The sequence below is a fragment of the Aotus nancymaae genome, unplaced genomic scaffold (genome assembly GCF_030222135.1).
Source record: "Aotus nancymaae isolate 86718 unplaced genomic scaffold, 86718_ANA_hifiasm-v0.15.2.pri h1tg000006l, whole genome shotgun sequence".
NCBI lineage: Eukaryota > Metazoa > Chordata > Mammalia > Primates > Aotidae > Aotus > Aotus nancymaae.
Window position 1 is genome coordinate 87984198 of NW_026988417.1, and position 21036 is coordinate 88005233.

At 36.3% G+C, this 21036-nt stretch overlaps 1 protein-coding gene across 2 annotated transcripts in view; it reads right to left on the reverse strand.

The window, feature by feature from the left end:
• Positions 1 to 21036, reverse strand: part of UNC5C (unc-5 netrin receptor C) — a 391508-nt gene that overhangs the window by 61150 nt on the left and 309322 nt on the right. For both annotated transcript variants that reach the window (XM_064369334.1, XM_064369328.1), the window contains exons 5-7: positions 20611 to 20791; positions 15127 to 15294; positions 12400 to 12564 (exon numbers count right to left, since the gene is read on the reverse strand). In XM_064369334.1, the coding sequence (XP_064225404.1) occupies positions 12400 to 12564; positions 15127 to 15294; positions 20611 to 20791 (514 nt within the window). The remainder of the gene's footprint in view (positions 1 to 12399; positions 12565 to 15126; positions 15295 to 20610; positions 20792 to 21036) is intronic.

Consider the following 21036-nt stretch of genomic DNA (forward strand, 5'->3'; position numbering starts at 1 on the left):
TAAATCTTCATTTCCCCAATAGACAGCAACTACTTTTATTTTTCTAGCCTTTTAAATTTTTTTCTTTACATGCAATGTGGATGACAGCAAAAAATGATCATGCTTTTATTACATTTTAAAAAATAATGCAACTGCTTTTATGCCGTAATACTTTTATAGAAAAAAAAATCAAGCAAATATTCTGACATGAAAAATATCATGACTTCTGAACATCGTTAACCAGATTTAAATCCTCAAAGCCAAGTCTACATTCTTGAGAATCTGCAAACTCCTAGGATGTTGGAGTGAAAATAGGTCATTGATTGGAACTTCCTAATTTAACCCTTTGAGCATAGAGTGGGGTAAAGGGATTTATCTAACATCATTATAAAGCTGGTGAAACAGCCAAGACAGGGTTGGGTCCCAGCCCTCAGGCTACACCTCCTCAGTCCTTCTAAGTACTATGTGAGCAATAATTAGTAGATTCTAATGAGGAGAGACAAGGAAATAACAGAAGAGGGCTCGTCAGGCACCTGGCTTAATTTGTAATTCAGTAACTGAATGAGATAACCCAGCTGATTTGGATTGTAAAATCTCTCTCCATTTAAAATATTATCATTTATAGTCATGAAATTTATAAAGTTAAAACGGCATAGATAGGTTGTCTTCCTTAAATAAAACAACTTCCAAACGGTGTCTTCTGTTTCAAGTGTGGGGCAAGCAAAGAGGTGTACCAAACCTTGGCATTTCCACTCTAATGTAACTGGAGACCTTTGCTAGAATGACGTGTTTGTTAATGCATGATCATCACATTGCATTTGGCATAAAACCCTATGATAAGTAAATATTTAAATGAGAAACATTTCTCTCAAAAATGATGCCATGTGGAAAAAATAAACATTAATAATTGGAGGAACTCTACACATTAGAAGAGAACCCCATTTTTTAAATACTTTAAATTCTGGGATACATGTACAGAATGTGCAGGTTCGTTATATAGGTATACATGTTCCATGGTGGTTTGCTGTACACATCAACCTGTCATCTACATTAGGTATTTCTCCAGATGCTATCCCTAGACCCCCCACCCCCTGACAGGCCCAGGTGTGTGATGTTCCCCTCCCTGTGTCTATGTGTTCTCATTGTTCCACTCCCACTTATGAGTGAGAACATGTAGTGTTTGTTTTTCTGTTCCTGTGGTAGTTTGCTGAGAATGATGTTTTCCAACTTCATCCATGTCCCTGAAAAGGACATAAACTCATCCTTTTTTATAGCTGCATAGTATTCCATGGTGTATATGTGCCACATTTTCTATATCCAGACTATCATTGATGGGCATTTGGGTTGGTTCCAAGTTTTTGCTATTGTGAGTAGTGCTGCAATAACATACACGTGTATATGTCTCTATATGATTTATAGTCCTTTGGGTACATACCCAGTAATGGAATTGCTGGGTCAAATGGTATTTCTTGTTCTAGATCCTTGAGGAATCGCCACACTGTCTTCCACAATGGTTGAACTGATTTATATTGCCACCAACAGTGTAAAAGCATTCCTATTTCTCTACATCCTCTCCTGCAACTGTTGTTTCCTGACTTTCTAATGATCACCATTCTAACTGGCATGAGATAATATCTCATTGTGGTTTTGATTTGCATTTCTGTAATGACCAGTGACGATGAGCTTTTTTTCATATTTGTTGGCTGCATAAACGTCTCTTTTTGAGAAGCGTCTGTTGATATCCTTTGCCCACTTTTTGTTTGGGATTGTTTGCTTTTTCTTGTATATTTGTTTAAGTTCCTTGTAGATTCTAGATATAGCCCTTTGTCAAATGGATAGATTATAAAAATGTTCTCCCATTCTGTAGGTAGCCTGTTCACTCTGATAATAGTTTCTTTTGCTGTGCACAAGCTCTTCAGTTTAATTAGATCCCATTTGTCAGTTTTGGTTTTTTTTGTCATTGCTTTTGGTGTTTTAGTGATGAAGTCTTTGCCCATGCCTATGTCCTGAATGGTATTGCCTAGGTTTTCTTCTAGGGTTTTTATGGTTTTAGGTCTTATGTTTAAGTCTTTAATCCATCTGGAGCTAATTTTTGTATAAGGTGTAAGGAAGGGGTCCAGTTTCAGTTTTCTGTCTATGGCCAGCCAGTTTTTCCAACACCATTTATTAAACGGGGAATCTTTTCCCCATTTTAGAGCAGTAACAGCTGACAACCACTTGCTTCTGGCATCCAAGATACTGCACGAGAACAGGCTTAAAAATGAGACCGATCTGCCTTTATACATTGGCTCTAGCACTCATCTGTGGGTGTTAAGAGGGCTGTTTCAATTATATGCCTCAGTTTCTTCCTTTGCAAAAGAGAACTATTATTAGGGGATTAACAAAAGTTTTGCTGGTGAGGCTCTTTTTTCTACCTTTTGAGTATTAATTAAATTGAATTCAATTCAATTTTGTCTTAACTAGACTTTGCTCTCAAAGTCTGTGTGTAGGTGTCTGGGCATTAAAACCCTGTCCTTACATTAGTATCAGATACTTGGCCAAAGGGAGACAGAGTTTTAGAAGGTGTCCTGCTTGCCTTTGAGGTTTACTCATTATATTTCAATATGGGGCTGCTTCTATGACCTTAATACATGTAAATCAATTTTAGGATACTGTGGGGATTAAGCACAATAGAAGATGGATTCATATCTTATGGGGGTGGTTGGTATGCAGGTCATGCATATGACATACTCAATGTCACTTATAAAAGCATTAAGCATATTCTATAAAAGTAGCTCTTTTTAAGTCACAAAGATCTTGGTTAGTTTTAGTGATATTTATCTACTCTAAGCCCACTAGGCTACTTCATAAGATTTTTCCTCATTTTCTGATCCTACCCTTAGAAAAATCCCCTCTCCTTGACCCAGGTCCTTGGTCTTCCTTTTTGCCAGTGACTTTACATTAAGCCAAAACATGGTTGACTTTTTTCACCCCTGTTACATTTCTTCTGATGCAAATATTCTTATTAAAACCTCAAGGGCCATTCAAAATAAACATGTCCAGATTTTCTTTTATCCTTTAAGGTCAGCTCTTATCTGGCAAACCCATCAGGGCTGCACTAATGATGTCAAAGGTCAGCTCTGTCAAAGACACCCAGGGTCATTTATTATAATTTACCACTCTTCTGAGGGTTTATTTATTGATAGGGCTTAAGGAACTCCATATAAATGAATACATAAATCCTAGGACATGACAACAACAATTAAAAAGAACATTTGCTTATCACTGATGTCAGTTGTCTAAATTGCCATGGCAATTTACTGCTGCAGCCTGCAGGGGACAGTGGCCACACCTCACTAAGCTAGTCCATAGCCCTGTTCCTTAAGGTGACCAACCACACACTTCTGAAAATGAATAGTAGATAATTAACATCCCAGGGATGTAAATATCTGATCTCATGATTCACAGTAAATGAAGCATAAATGCCTGAAATTTAAACTCAGCTCACTAAAATCAAACACACATCAGCCACTCAAGTGTTTTTAAATAGTGGACTCTATCCCCATCAATGCTTTTTAGAAAATAACAAATTTTAACTCCAAAAGCAGTGCTATCAAGGGTCCTTCCATGGTAGTGAAGACATGATAGAAAAAGTGAAATGATGAGGAGTCCTGATATAAGGCGGCTGACTTCTAGAATACATCACCCTATCAGCTAGATTTTTAGCAAGAAGAAAATTGAGCTTGCAGCCCTGGGCCTGCACCCTTGTGATCTCGGAGTCCATGCTTTGCTCTAGTTGCTGGCATGGTGGCACCTTTCTTGCTCCCCTCAGAGTTCTCTTTCCACCTAGAATCTGAAGACCTTGCATTTGTCTTCCAACCTGTGTGGTGCTCCATAGGTGTTCATTAGGCTTCTGTGGGCTAAAGTTTCTAACCACATCCCTGCTTTCAAAACCAGGAAAATGTTTTACCAGAAAGGAAAAAAGCAAAAGCAACCCACACTTACTATACCGGAGACTGTGTAGCATCGTGTTGGGCAGGCAGGCCATGTACAGAATATTTATTTGCCAGCTGGGACACTACACATATCAAGAACTACACAAACACAGCTATGACATCAACTTCTTCCAACTATAGATAAAAGCACTCACTGTCTACCACTCACAATTATGCTTTCCTATCAAACTGCTGTGTCGACAAGAATTTTACTGGGAACTGACTAGCACCTTCTCAGATGCCTACCACGAGCAGTTATAAACATATCATTCTAAAGTCAAGTAATGACTATTTGTAAGGTAAATTACTTCCTCACATTAAATCCACCTGGGATTCTGAGGGCCCTGGTATGCAGTGTGTCCACACCACAATTTACACATGCAGAACTCTGCCACTTCCTCTGTACTTCTGAGAATTAATAGAAGAGCTGTGTGACATGTAAATTTTTTAATGAGTTGAAAGTGCTAACTTTGCAGAATGCCTAACATTTTAATTTCCCAAAGTCAGGAAGTTCACTGATGCAGACACAATTCCAGGCAGTCTTGTTAGTAAATGCAATTTTAAATTTGTCTACTGTGGCATAAACTGTCTTCAGCAAGAAGGAGTAATTCTAAGTTCAGATTTGAACTGTTACAAATATCTAGGAGAAACTCCAAACTTACAATGGGACTAAAAACTAAAATCTATAGGAATAGTTGCATAACTTAATAATCTGATCTAGTATATTGTTAAATATATATAAATCACCATTTCTGGACCAGGCCATATATATAGTATTTGAATTGCTATTTTCAAAAGGAAGAAGCAAGCAAGGATTAAACTTTTAATATTATATGCCATCCATGACAAATAGATCTTACTAAAAATTCGTTATAAAGATTATGAAAGTCAAAAGTTATCAGGTCTTAGTAATACAATTGTATTTTAACTTAAAAGGTAAATATGATTATTGTCTTATTTTTTTTTTTTTTTTTTTTTTTTTTGAGATGGAGTCTTGCTCTGTCACCCAGGCTGGAGTGCAGTGGTGTGATCTCTGCTCACTGCAACCTTTGCCCCCTGAGTTCAAGTGATTCTTCTGCCTCAGCCTCCTGAGTAGCTGAGATTACAGGTGCCTGCCACCACGTCTGGCTAATTTTTCTATTTTTAGTAGAGATAGGGTGTCACTGTCTTGGCCAGGCTGGTCTTGAACTCCTGACCTCGTTATCCACCCACCTTGGCCTCCCAAAATACTGGGATTACAGGCATAAGCCACAGCACCCAACTTTTTACTTTTTTTTGAGAGAGAGTTTTACTCTTGTTGCCCAGGCTGGAGTGCAATGGTGTGATCTCGGCTCACTGCAACCTCCACCTCCCGGGTTCAAGTGATTCTCCTAACTCAGCCTCCCAAGTAGCTGGGATTACAGACATGAGTCACCACACTTGGCTAAATTTGTATTTTTAGTAGAGATAGGGTTTCTCCATGTTGGTCTGACTGGTCTTGAACTCCCGACCTCAGGTGAACTGCCCACCTCAGCCTCCCAAAGTGCTGGGATTACAGGCATGAGCCACTGCACCCAACCCTGGAGATTTAAGTGCTTTCTGCTTCTTCTGTATCTCTGTGTGTCTTGTCCTCTGTCTGTCTGTCTGTCTGTCTGTCTGTCTCTCTGTCTGTCTCTCTCTCTCTCTCTCGGCATAAGCATTTAATGTAAAGCCTATTTCAAAAATATATTGTAAAACGTGAAGCAGGGGGTGGCTGCTTTCACATCAGTTTAGGGATGACGTAAAGAAACCTAAATATTTTAATGTGCAGACGGTACAGTTGGCTTTCCAATACTGATTCTGAAAGTAAAAACTGATATTTGTTATTAATTTTTTTTAGATCAGACATGTTTTCAGTTATTTTCAACAGTGACAAACAGGCCAAGTCACTTATGTTTCTTACTCAATGCAATCCATGTCATTTAGTTTACCAAAGAACTCCACTTTTTAAAATGTCGATTAGAAAAAAATATATGCTTATAAACCCCAAATGTCCAAGTTATTTCTGGGACCTTAAGTGATTCTGATAGCTTCTAATTACTCTTTAGTAATGCATTCTAGTGAAATAACATTGATTTCTTACAGGTCTTAATTTGAAGGCACCAAGGCATTGTCCCAGAATAGGAACTACTTTTTTAGGCCAGTGAGACTTTATCCAGTGTAATACATATATATTATATGTTATACAGCACTTACAATATGAACTACTATGTATGAGTGGTATAAAAATTTAGAAGAGCTTCTGAAGTTGTTTACAGACCATGATCTTATTTCACAAATGAAATTACACAGTGTCACATAATGAATCCAACTTATTAAACAGTCTAAGAATTTAAATCACGATTGCAAGACAGAGTGATATGTATAGGACGGGCAACTGGGAAATAATGAAAAACTGTAATTCAGTTCCAAATCTCCACGTCTTCAAAATACTTGGTTTACTGGCTATAAGTAACTATTGCACACTAGGGTTTTATACAACTAGGGCTTTATACAAGTATTTCATGCAAATACTTTTTCGGTAATCTAATTTGTATCAATGTGACCAGTCTGTGACATTGCTATATCTTAAATCCACAGACCTGTGTTTCCAAGACCATGCCATGGTCCAGCCTCAACAGTTCTTCTTTAAAAATGTCATTTATTATTATAAACATAATGGAATACTAAGCATAAAGAATATATAGAATAGAAAGCATATAGAAAAAGAAAAAAAATTACTTGTAATCTCATTAGCCCGGAAAATTTATAAATCTCATTCATCTTTTACTAAGCATACCTTTATACAGTTATCACCAAATGCATATATAAATCCATATTGTGCTTTTGCATGTTAAACCCTCATAAATATTTTAGTGGCTATATGATGTTCCATTTAAATGGAAGTATCATGTGTTCCTTAACCACTATCCTAATATTATACTTTTGGGTTTTGCATTTTTTACAATGACAAAGAATATAGACATATGTGGCATACAGATGTTCCTCAGTATCTGAAGAGGACTGATTCCAGAACTACTCTTCCCACTACCGACACCAAAATTGGAGATTGTTCAAGTCCCTTATGTAAAACGGTATAGTATTTGCATGTAACCTATGCACATCCTCATGTATACTTTAAACCATCTCTAGATTATTATAATGCCAATACAATTTAAATGTTATGTAAATTGTATTTCTGTATTTTAAAATTTGTTTTATTTTTAATTGTTCTATTTTTTTTTTTAATATGTTTGATCTGCACTTGGTTGAATCCAGAGATGTGCAACTCACTGATACAGAGGGCTGACTGTATATATTTTTAGATATTCATACTAATTATTTAAAATTTATTCATTCAAGTAGAGTTATTAGGTCAAAGGGTATGATAACTTCAAAACTCTTGACATATAGTGTCAAATTGCTTCCCCATAAAAATTTGTATTCTATTAGCAAAATACAAAAGTTTACAGTTAACTACGCATTTGCTTAACATTAAGTTCATTAGTTTTATAAGTAACCTTCAAAGCCTTTTCATGAAAAATTTAAATTGGTGTTAAATTTGAGGAAAGACATAAATTTCTAACATGCCTTATTCAAACATTAACAAACTTGTAGACAATTTAGAAAACTTATAATTTTTCAGTTGAAAATTAAACATTCTAAAAACTATAAAGCCCATGATAAACAAAACTCTATATTTAAACAATAGGCCAAAAATGACCTCTAATACATATTACTTGGGCATAATGGGAAACGGAATTGAATAAAGAATAACCCAATCAGATAGAAAAAGCCATTGATTGAACATGGTAAAATAAATACTGAACAATAGTGTAAGTTCCATTTTTAAACTTTCAATCTTTTCCTATAATTATGATTGAAGTATGTGACTTATAAATAGAATACAACTGAGTTTATTGCTATAATTTTGAATTTCCTTTTACAGGTGAGTTCAATTCATTTACATTATGATCCCTGATATATGTAGCTTTATTTCCACCATTTCATTTACTGTTTTCATTTACTATGGGTTTTCTTTTGCCAATTTCCTACCCTTAAAATTTTTATTTTGAATTTATACATTCAATTTTTATGTTTGTACTTAGTCTTCACATTTTAACTACAGCAGTGAAATCAGTGACATCTAACATAAATAGTGTTACTATTCTTTTTCTGAGCACATAAGGAAAACGGAAATTTTTAATTTAGTTTGCACATTCCCATATTCCATGTTAATGCTGTCTACCATTTAGCTTCATCTTATTTTCGATGCTCCTCAGTTGGTCTCATTTTATTTTAAAGAACCAATTGTTCTTTAAATTGAAGAAAAAAATAATTTTTCATTTTCAGTAGTTTACTCAGTAAGGTTTATGAGTAGTAAATCCTATCTTGATTATCTGAAAATCTTTTAAATTTTGCTTTTATGCTGTAAATGTCGGATTTTGTCATTCTATCCTCCATGAGTTTTAGTCTCCCTTTTACATATTCACTCACTCACATATTCAGAAAACTTCCCTGTATTGTGGGAAGTTTCTTACGATCTATATTCTAGTTTACTAATTTTCCTTCAGTTTTTTTTTTTTTTTTTTTTTTTTTTTTGAGACAGAGTATCGCTCTTGTCACCCAGGCTTGAGTGCAATGATGTGGTCTCCACTCACTGCAACCTCCGCCTCCAGGGTTCAAGTGATTCTCCAGCCTCAGCCTCCCAAGTAGCTGGAATTACAGGCGCCCACCACCACGCCTGGCTAATTTTTGTATTTTTAGTAGAGACAGAATTTTAACCACATTGGCCAGGCTGATCTCGAACTCCTGACCTCAGGTGATCTGCCCACCTCAGCCTCCCAAAATGCTGGGATTACAGGCGTGAGCTGCTGCGCCCAGCCTCTCTTCAGCTTTATCCGATCTGATTTTTCATCTTCCAATGAGCTTTAAATTTCAATCATTAGGCCTTCTTCTCTAGACATTCCATTTGTTTTTTCTCCAAGTCTGTCTTTTAAACAATATTCTGTTATTTCATTTGTGCTTATATTCCTTGTAAAAATATGGTTTTTACATTTACTTTTAGTTTCCTTAAGATTGCTCTATGAATTCATGTTAGTAGAATGCTAACTCATTTATTATTGCTGACTCTCCCTTACAAGTGCACTACTTTCATGAGTGATGGGAAACTTTGTATTGTAAGCTTATTGACAGGCCTGCCCTATTTTTGTCATAGACTGATGAACTCACATTATGGAAGGAAACCTAGAGAATGGCTTAGTGTTTGCTCTGCTGGTGTCCTAGAAGCTTATACATCTTTTGTGTTTTGCTTCCATCACAGTATCTCAGATTCCATACCAGAGCTGGGTGAGGTTATAGTTTTACTATAGGTTTTATTTAAATGAAGTCTTCATTTTCCTTTTCCTACCACGACTTTTCCCATGTCTTCTCTGGGCTGGTGGGCAAAAATGTTCTAGGTGTTGCTTGTGATGCAGGTCAGCCACTTGTGAGTTTCAGCTTTCTTTAGGGTTCCTACTTCTAAGTCTAGGTGTCACAAAGCCAGGACTTCTGCTCCTGTGCCAAAACTGAAACCCTAACTTCCAGGCCCTGGAACCTATATCCATGTCCAATCCCCATCCTGGTTATTTTGGTATCCACTCACACAGTTACCTCTCTAGCTTGGAGTTACAGCTTCATTTGTGGCATTTGAGGATTTCTCTATCTTCTTTATTTTGGACCTCTTTTAATCCCTCTTTCTGCATGCACATGTATGTCTCTATAAGGTTTGCAACATTTTATCTAACATTTCAACATATTTTCAATCAAAGGTGTTTGTATTACATGCTTAATGGAGAAATGTATCTGAATTTGTTTTGAATAAACATCAACAACATTTTCTATATATTTCTCATTGTATTCCTCTAAGTACCAACTCGGCTTTTGAAAAAATATTGTACTATACTATCTAGGTAACTCTGAATCCTACTCACATCCATTATGAACTCTGAATTTCTCCTATCTAGCAGTATACCTACATTTATGTCGGAATTATTTGTATACAATTTTGAATAGATTCAGAGGTTGTAGTTCTTACCTGGTTCACTGAAAGTAGACTAGCTTTATTTTGAGATAACATTGCAATATAATCGGAGGACTATTTATTAATGCATTCCAGACACTAATTCTCCCAAAGGAAATAAGTATTAAATAATCCTAATTGCTGATTGCAATTTTCTGGCTACCTGTTCTATTCCCATTCTTTTTCTTAACATTGACCTTGTCCCTCTTGCAAACTTTGCAGTTTCGCTATTAGAAGCCTTTGTTTTCCAAAATAATGGCCAAACGGTATTATTTCTTTGCAAGACTTTGGCAGTAATACTGTCCCAGAAACACCAAGCTAACTGGTAAACAGAAACTATAGCTTTCACTGTAAAATGCTACAATTACACAGTGCAGAATATCTCTGGTTTTTATCACTGAGAAAATCAATAGTGGTCTAGACTACAATTCTCTGTTCGACTAGAGTAGATACAGGAAAACAGATGAAAGAGTTTATTGACTTAGTAGGGATTGTTACTGTAGCAAATCAAAGCTGCAGAAATAATTAGCTTTTAAATGAAATGGTTTTAACCCAAACAGCAAAATGTTTCCATTAAACAAGTGACGTGAGGAAACAAATAAATAAAAACAAACAAAAAACTAACAAAACCCTCCTGTAGCCTCATTCCTCTTCCCTGTCTATACACACACACAACACACATTTCAGGCCATCATTACTGGCAAATATCTAATCATAAGGAAAACATTCTAGGAATGCTATAAGAAATGATCTAGAAGCCAAGGGGTTGCTATGTCATGAAAGTCTTAGTTTGACTATGTCATGTTTGTATTTGTCATAATTTAAAATGCGTCATTTTTCTATTACTAACAAAAGGTTCTGTCTTGTGGCACTGTATTCTTCATTAGATAGGTTGTTCTGAGGATATCTAACTTTGCGCAACAGAAGCAGTAGGTATTAAATCTCCCAAGACTGAAATAGTATATTGAGAGAGGATGTGAAAGACAAAAACTCCAAATACAACTACTTTGCAATCACACGAAATCAGTTTGTTCTACAGTGAAGGAAAAATACCAAACGATAAAAATGTCAAAAAGACTAACTTGTATGTGGTATGTTGTTATTTTCATCCTCAACTCAAACAAACTCTGTACCTCTGGATAAATGGTTAGCAAAACCGATTTTCACTCATGCATTTCTGGTGCAAACTTGTGAGATTCACAGTGGCAGGCCCCACGTCGTTACCAGGAGCTACGCTTTGTACACTTGGCAGTAGCCTGTTCTTGAGGAATGCAGTGTGCCCTGAACATAAAAATAAGAGGCCTATTGGATTTTTATTCTGTGTGAGCAACATAATTATTTATTTGTATTTTAAGTAAGATTTCTTTTTAAAGGTTCCTGTGTGTATAGACTCTGAAAAGTCAACAGAATTTTCTAAGTGTGGTAAAAACAAAATATTTTATTCTTAAATGACAAATACAAATACCTTTGCACAAATACCTTCAGCTGCTTGTATTCTGCTAGCAATGTGTAATGTATTATGAGAAATGTCAACACTAGACCACCATTAGTTCAGCTCCAAAGATAGCACATTGTTTGATCCGTTAATCTGAATAGATATGATTTCAGAATAATTCTTAATACCTCAATTTATGGTCATAAAAAGAGATGGTAAATTCTGTACATCCCAGGGCTGCTCAATAAAGGGGTAAGAGTTTGCAAGTATGGAAATCAAATTACCACCTAATTAACAAAATCTAAGGAACAAAGACATGAAAAATGGAGAATATCTAGCTTATAGCACCCATTACATTCCTGAGTCAATCTTCTACACTTATTTTAAAAATTTATGCTTTATTAATATTTATTTCCTTTAAATAAACTAAATCATACCCACATTATAATTTCTAATACAAACCCAGAATTTTCAAGAGGTTGTGGAGATGTTCTCATTAAACATTTGTTCTAAGTTAGTAAATCTACCTACAGAAATGTTTGTTATTTTTACATATATTTTACATTCCATGAACATTTTGGTTAGGTACCTGCCATGAATTAAGAATAAACAGCTTACATTTTGGAAGTCTTGTTTTGACCCTATGAGGAATTCAGAGTGCCCTTTTGTGCTTTCTGATAAAACTAAGTAATGGTTCCCCTCCATATAAGTGATTGAATCACCCCTTGCTCATGAAAAAGCAATATTGGATGCTATTTCCTAACTGGACATAGTTACTATTCATTCCGGTTCCTGGAAAATTAGCTGTTTCCAATTTTGAGAGCAAGCTAGAATACTGCTATATTATTGCTTTTTGTTCAAATAATTCTTTATATCTAATGTTCTCTTAAAAAAATCCAAATGGTTCCATCTCCACCCCACTCAGTGTCTGCAAGTTGCTTAAATTGACTTACTCTGCATGCAAAGCCCATCAGTGCAGTTCTTGGATTGCAAGACGAGGCCGTCGCAGTCCTTGCCTCCATTCTTGGGGGCTGGTGCTGTACACTCCCTCCTGCGCCAGTGGGTACACTCAGTTCCACAAGTAGACCACTTGCTCCATGATGTCCACCTGCCATCCACTGCCATGAAAAAATGCAGCAGCAGGTCAGAGGGAGAGGCAGCTGCTTAAGGGATGGAGCAGAGCTCAAGTATAATACAACAAACAAAAAAAGAAAAAGCATGCCCTGCTGAGAAGCGCTGTATTCATTTAAATCGCTGGAAATTGCACTTCTACATCGTTTGGGTTTTGTGAGCCTTTCCTAGAGTATATGAGTGTTTCCTTCCTGACCAAGCCAAGGGAGGCTGAATGAGACATACAAAAGCCAAAGTTGTCACCAGGAGCTGTGTAAAAGTAGGTCAAGGTAGTTTCCCTTTTCCTATTAATGGGGGAGCTTCTGGGTTTTGTACTGAAAATTAGTGGGGCTCAGACCAGGCGCAGTGGCTCACACCTGTAATCCTAGCACTTTGGGAGGCCAAGGTACCCACCTGACTACCTGAGCTCAGGATTCGAGACCAGTCTGGGCAACATGGTGAAACCCCGTCTCTACTAAAATACAAAAAATTAGCAGGACATGGTGGCTTGCACCTGTAGTCCCAGCTACTTGGGAGGCTGAGGGAGAAGAATCACTCGAACTTGGGAAGCGATGGTTGAAAAAGAAAATTAGGGGGCTCTCTTTGGATCCAAGACTCCTTTATTCCTAGTGCCACGTGGACAGTGAAAGCAAGCTTGTGTGGGAATTCAGAGAAGAGGTTGGTATATTGGAGAAGAAATCTCTCCAACCTTCCATTCATTCATCCAGCTGGTATAGTTACCTATTCTCTCTCATCTATATTTTATATAGTCTTTATTTTACTATTTTTATCCAGGCTACTTGAGTCTGCTGAAGCCTTCTGTAATGTTTTCATGAAAAGATTATTTTTCATTTATTATTTGATGATTCCATTATTTGATGATGTTTGTGTCTCTTTTTATTAAAAAAATATTTAGGTAAGTCCCTAATATTTGTTGTGATTCCGTCACTTAGAACCGATTTACTTTCTTCCTAATTTTGATGGCTGGCTTGTCAGCAATTTTAGGGATAATGAAGTCAGATATCTCTACTTTAAAAGCACATAACTTAAATCCCAGTTTGAAAAAGGATATAGTAAATTTCAGTCATACTTTAAAATGCAGATTTTTAAGTTTCTCACAAAAATAGGATAAAAATGTTGAAATAAGAGTTTTAAAATATTAATTTTCCCTGAAATAATGATTATCAAGGATTCAATGTAAAACAATGCTAAATATCATTTATTGAACATAATCTTTTATACCTATATATTGATAAAAATTGTATCAATTTTAATAGTCTACATAGTTTGAGATCTACATGATTTCATATTCAAATTATTATGTAAATATATCATGTATAATGTGTATATGGCTATAAACATACCCATATGAAAAATAAGAAAAGCATTAATATTTTAGTCATACAGAGCTGGCTATAAGCAAGTCCCAACTCCTTAGAGCAAAAGCATTTGCTTTGACCTACACCGACTGAGTATACCAAAACACTGCCACCATATTGCTATTTCAACTCAAATTGATCAGTGCATTTTTAATTGTGGGAGTCAGCACCTACAGAATAAAATTTGAAATTTTAAGTCCAGCTAAGCTCAAAGGGTTCACTGTGGGAGACTGTTCTGATACTTGGAAATCAACACTTGGGAATGTAAAGTGTAGATTATGTATATCCCTCCAGTTCATTTCTTCAGCCCATCTCTGAGAAAGGTTCTATTAAAGGATAAACGGGACAAAATTAAGCAAAAGGAGGAGGTGGCTCTGTGTCTAAACATCAAAACTGAAAACACAATAGCTACTCCAATGAACACAGTAAATTTATGGATTATTTCAAAATAATTTTAGCTTAGCTTTGACTACATTGTGTAACTAAGCACTTTAATGAGTTTTGTTTTTGCTTTTGGCAAATATTATCTTCGATTTACCTATGGATAAGAGCTGGTACCAGTACGAGATAGTACAGAGAGATGGTAAGAGGTGGAGAGTTGCAATCTTGCCATAGGTACCATTGCAAATAACTCAAAAAAATAGATGACCAACATTTACAGATAAGAAATGACTGCATTTTAGTTTCAGAATCCATTATCCCGTGTGCCACAAAACTTTGCCTTCCTTATATTTCAAATGTTATATTTGCCCTTGACCAGAAACTGACACCAAATATGAAATATTTCAGTCTAAAACATTTTCTAAATTTCAGTTCCAATTAATTTCCATGTTTTTCTGAAGACCAAGGATTGTTATTTCTAAAATGTGTGGCTTTCAGTGCCATTCAAATCCCTTGAATTATAAAATCTGCAGTCTTGGCCCCAGCAGTTTTGTTGAATAATATAAAGGGATCATATACAGTAGTGTTTAATCTCCTGTTTTATGCAATTTTACATGTTTTGGTAACAACATTAAGTATTGTTTTGGAGGAAAATCCGTGATTTTGCAGCAATGTAAACATTGAATGTAGGATAGATTTAAATAATGTTTATCACATTCAGATCAAGAATAAAGACTCTGTATCTATTCTCTAAAAACATATTTCTTGAATAATGGGAGATATTTGGAATGAGAGGACTGGTTTATTTACCTGGGCATAATGTAGTACAGGTTATTTTCTGCACGCTCTGCCCTTCACAGAAGGCACCCCCATTGAGTGGTGCCGGGTTGGTACAAGTCCTTGTACGTTTCTGATATCCTCGTCCACAGCGGCTATTACACACAGACCACTCTGTCCAGGTGGACCAGCCACCATTGACTGAAAGGAGGCAAACAGCAGAAAATGGATTAAACGTGTGTGCACGCACAACACACATGGAAACATAAAACAGACACAATATGTAAACAAAGTTATTTTCCAAGTGACCATTACAAAAATCCAAAATTTCACAGCCAGAAGAGACCATGGTTATCATTTTATCCAAAGTTTTTACAGATGGAGAAAAAATATTATTTACCAACATTTACTTACCTACTCAGAAAAATAAATTGGACTGTGTTCTCTTTTCCTTGGCCAGTGTTCTTAAAAAATATACATATCTCCTTACCTAGACAAGCTCCAAAACTACTTTTGACAGCTCGTCTCAAATAATAAATGTTTACATCTCTATGACAAGCCTGCAAGTGAAGCTATAGCATGGGAACGAATAAAATCATTTACCTTCTTTTTCAAAGAGAAAAAAACCAGATGATTGATTTTTTAAGCATAGGTAAACTTTACAACCTATTAAGGATTTTTATTCAGTTGCACAAACCAGTGAACCTGGTTAAAAAATAAAATCTTATAGTATTGGAGTTATAACAAATTGAATGGCAATTTGAGTTACTTGGCAATTAGTTGATTTTGAAATCAACACATATTGTGTATAAAGGCCAGTTGTGATGTCTGATGAGCTGTCAGCATATGTGATTGTAAAACCTATACCCTAACACTGCATACTATTCACTTCTGCAGATTTCTTTAGGAAATACTTTGATAATGTATTTTTTAATACTTCAATAATGTGAGTCTATGAAATTTTTATAATTAAACAATTTCTAACAAAAATTTGCTTGTAGTTAAAATATGATGCAACTAGTATATGCATCTACTTCCTAATACTAAATAAGTGTATTAGTCATTCAATTAACGCAAACCTTATATGTACATATCATTTGCCCAACATTTTGTTTTCTAGAAACCTATCGAATAGGGAATAATCATGAATATTTTTCAGACAGAAATGTATTTTTCATGGAAACTTTATTTTATATAAAGATGAATAATTGGAAACAACTATAATGTTGAAAAACAGGAAAATGGCATAGCCAGCCTTATATGTTCATGTGATGGACTCCTGGACAGCCATTAAAAATGATACTGTAGAGACTGTTTCATAATAACATGAGGCTGAGTGAAGTGGCACCCACTTGTAACCAAAGCACTTTGGGAGGCCAAGGAGAGAGGATTGCTGGAGCCCAGGAGTTCAAGATCAGTCTGGGGAACATAGCAACATCCTATCTCCACAAAAATTAAAAAATTAGCTGGTTATGTTGGCATAAGTATATAGCCCCAGTTACTCAGGAGGCTGAGGCAGGGCAGGAGGATCCTTTCAGCCCAGGAGTAGAGGCTGCAGTGAGCTATGATCACATCACTACACTCCAGCCTGGGCAACACAGTGAGATCCTGTCTCTAAATAAATACATAAATAACACGCAAAAGTTTCAGTATGTTTTAAATAAATGTTTATGGATACATTATACATAATTATATATGTATAATTTTTATGTAGTATGCATATAATACTTAATATTTATATATTTTGAATATAATTATAAAAATTATATACATATATAACAATATATGTTGAAAATACTAGTATAGGCCAGGCGCAGTGCCTCATGCCTATAATCTCAGTATTTTTGGAGGCCAAGATGGGCAGATCACTTGAGTCCAGGAGTTTGAGACTCATCTGGGCAATATAGTGAGACCTCATCTTTACAAAAAAGACAAAAACTAGCCAGGTGTGGTGGCACATGCCTGTAGTCCCAGATACTTGGGAGGCTGAGGAGGGAGGATCATTTGAACCCAGGAGACAGAGGTTGCAGGGAGCCAAGATTGTGCCACTGCACCCCAGCCTGAGCTACAGAGTGAAACCCTGTCTCAAAAAAAAAGAATATACCAATAGTATACATATAATTTTTGTTTAATGCTATATCTGGGTGACAGGATTATAGGTATAGGTATTTCCTTCTTTGATCTTTTCTGTTTTCCAGATTTTCTCTAGTGGATGGACATTCGCAATCTAAAAATTGCATTAACAAAAAATGTACAAAATACTCTCTAAATATGAAATACTGGTTAGATACATATGTTTTCTATGAAGTTCTGGTGAGTCCAACCTATGAGGCTTGGACAAGTTATTTTAGGAGGTTATGCAAAGGACAAGCAGATGGTGGATAGGTAGGGTTTCAGTTAGTGTTCCAAAGAGCAGCTTAACCTGCTCAAGTTTACAAAATTCCCTGTGATGGAACTGTCTGTATAAACTGTTTACTAGCATACCGGCAAGCTGATATTTGGGCTTTAGGATACATATACTGTTCTGCTGGGATTTTCATGAGAAATGATCAGGGATGAAGAAGTCTTTGAAGATCCTAGGTTTATCCTTTCACTTTACGAAGAACGAGGCAAGGGCTCAGAGAATCCTGGTTAAAAAATCCTCTGAAGATCAGTTAGTGACAGAAATTCTCCTATGACCCAGGATTCCTGATCCTAGTCCAGAGCTGTTTTCTCAGTTCTAACTACTAAGTTACTTGTGTTTGATTCTTCCTAAAGACAACACATTCATTGTATTTATGGATATTGAAAGCATAATATACATAGGAAGAGATTTGCATGTTCGTTAAACATCTATCTAATACAACTATATATAGTCTGCCTTCACTAGTTATTTATGACTGGCACATACTGTGATTGTGCCCCATTTCTTTCTTGCATTTCAAATGTTGTTAATCAAGTGTTTCAGGCAGTTTAAAATGAGATTTAAAAAGAAGAAAACATTTTATTATTTTATTGTGATTTAGGAAAAGTCATTGTGTACAATTCAACACAGTCATTATCTGGACTAGGAAATTAAACCTCTGAGGAATCAGAGGATCAAAAAAAATTTTACGTATCTTTCTTGTAATTAAAATGACATTTTTGAAGCAGCACTACATTTTTTTGGAACAGCATAGTGATTTCTCTTCTCATAAACACACATCCATCTTAATGGTACTGTGGGGTAGGCAAAATTTTTCTTCCACTTTTTCAGGACTTTTTCAGCTAGGCCTAATAATTACATTGCTGTAACACAAATCAACAGGAGAAAAATATGCAAATTTATTTCATAGAACTTTTATATGTCATAAGAAAATGAAGACCCAAAGATGCAGTTAGAGTCAAATGCTTATATACTGAACTGGACAAAGAGTAGTAAGTTGTGAAAACGCAACTAAATTATGTGGTAAGGCTAAAAGAAGATTGAGAGTTATTTTAATAAGATCGATATAGAATTCTCTGGATCTTAACTTTCTCTTGGTCTCAACTTCCTGTCCTTGATAAGAATGTTACTTTCCTTCTAGTATAGGGAAGGCATCTTTCATTTGAAAATCTCATCTCCCGCTTTTAAGAGTCAGAAGGATTACCAGAGTGATCTTGCACCTCCTGTTTCTCAGAGACCTTTAATGTAGAAAATATCAATATGTCAAGTGGCATATTTTGGGGTGCCATATTCTTAACCCCTTCAGTCCTATCATGTACCCGTAACATTTCAGTCAAGGACAGACTTCATATACAGTAATGGTTTGTTCCATAAGGTTATAATGGAACTGAGAAATTCCTATCACCTAATAACCTCATAGCTGTTTTAACATTGTCTATTACTTTACTTTTTCTACAACTGTAGTATAGACTATGTGTAGCATTGATAAAGCCTACAGCAGTGTAGAGTAATGTCCTAAGCCTTCACATTCACTCACCGCTTACTCATTGACTCACCCAGAGCAACCTCCAGGCCCACGAGCTCCATTCATGGTTAAGTGCCCTATACACTCTATACAGGTGTATTTTTTCTTTTGTATCTTTGACATCTTATTTTTATAGTACCTTTTCTATGTTTAGATATACAAATACTTACCATTTTGCTACAATTCCCTATAGTATTCTGTATAGTAACATGGTATACGGGTTTGTAGCCTAGGAGTAACAGCCTGTACCATTGATCCCAGGTGTACAGTAGACTATACCGTCTAGGTTTGTGTGAATACTCTCTACAGTGTTCACACAATGATGAAATCACGTAATAATGCATTTCTCAGAATGTGTCCCCATCATTAAGTGACACACGACTGACTGTACCATGAGTCACATACTTGCTAGTGGCTGTCCCTCCTTCAGTCAATAAGACACCAAGGCCCATGGATTTTAACACTAAAACAGTGATGAAAATCTTCATTATGTTCTAGGAAGTGGTGAGGCATGGGCATATCATTCTGGAGGTAGCATAATCTCAAAATACTTCCCAGGTTGTTCAGTTTCCTTGGAGACAGTAAAGCATCAATAATATGAGGAACTATTAGATGTCTAACATTGCGAGAAATATGTAAATATACAGACCAGTCTCAGTCTACCAAGGAGCTTAACCTTAGCTGGGGAGACGAAACGACTCATGAAATGACTAAAAAATAACTGAGTGCTAAACCATTAAGAGAGATAAAAGCATATTTGCCACATCAAAATGGGGCATGAAATTGCTTAGTACTTCCAGAGAATTGATAGGTTTAGAGATGAACTGGCTTAGAAAGGACCAGGGCATGAGAGGAAGCTTCCTAAGAAGTCGCTTTGTTGGACTTTACCATATTGTTAGGATTAGGGCCACTTGGTCAGATAAGGCAGTATCTTCACTCTGCACACCTCTGATGGAGTGAGCAGAATGAGTTGTAAGTAGCTAAAATTGTGCTGATGTATTTTGCAAATAAGTCAGCTTCTGCTTTCTAAGGGTTTGTAATGATATGACTGAGGCTAGATCCATAGAAACATCAGCATGTTGAATGAGGCATATTCATCTTTAGAACTCAATCTAGATCTTGGTGGTGCAGATTCTGCAGAGAAGAGGGCTTACAGAAGCAGCAGGCACTCAGGGAGGCTTCCTTTGCTTTCCTAGAAGCTGACTGACAAAGGGCTAAGTATGTCTGAGTCTGTCCTTTCATATGAGTACCAGGGAAGCAATTAAACCTCACTGGCCCTGTGAAAAGCAGCAAGCAAGTAGTGATGGAGATTGAAATGGGGCTTCTAGAACCTGGCATGGTGGTGCATGCCTGTACCAGCTACTCAGAGGAGGCTGAAGTGGGAGGATCCCTTGAGCTCAGGAGGTCAAGGTTACAGTGAGCTATGGTCATGCCATTGTACTCCAGCCTGGGTGACAGAGCAAGATTCTGTCTAAAATAAAATGAGATTTTAAAAAAGGGCTTCTGACTTGAGTTAAGTAAGACACTGATGCCAGTGAGAAACTGCAGTTAGACAGGAACTAGACTGAAACCCTGAAGGGTCACTCACCGTAGACTATGACAGTGGCAGTTGTGCTTTTCCTCTTGGCAACAATGTTTTTGGCAACACAGGTATAATTTGCAGTATCAGAGAGGCGGGCCTGCTTTATGATGAGGTTGTGATCAATAGTAATATAAAAATTCCGATCTTCAACGGGATCAATTATGTCTTCATTTTTCAACCATTCCACCTAAAGATACATGAGAAAAATAGATAAATCCCCAGCATGGATCCCTCGATGGCTGTCTGTCCTAACCTGTATTTTGTAATATGTACAATGTTGTTCCAGGCTGTGAACTTCTGCAAACTGGTGGGAAGTAACTTTCCAAGGTCATGTTAAGTATCACTCACCTGCCAAACATGCTGATTCTGTCTGTACTACATTATTCTCAAATGTCAATGAACCAATTGGGAAATACAGCGTTCAGATTGTTT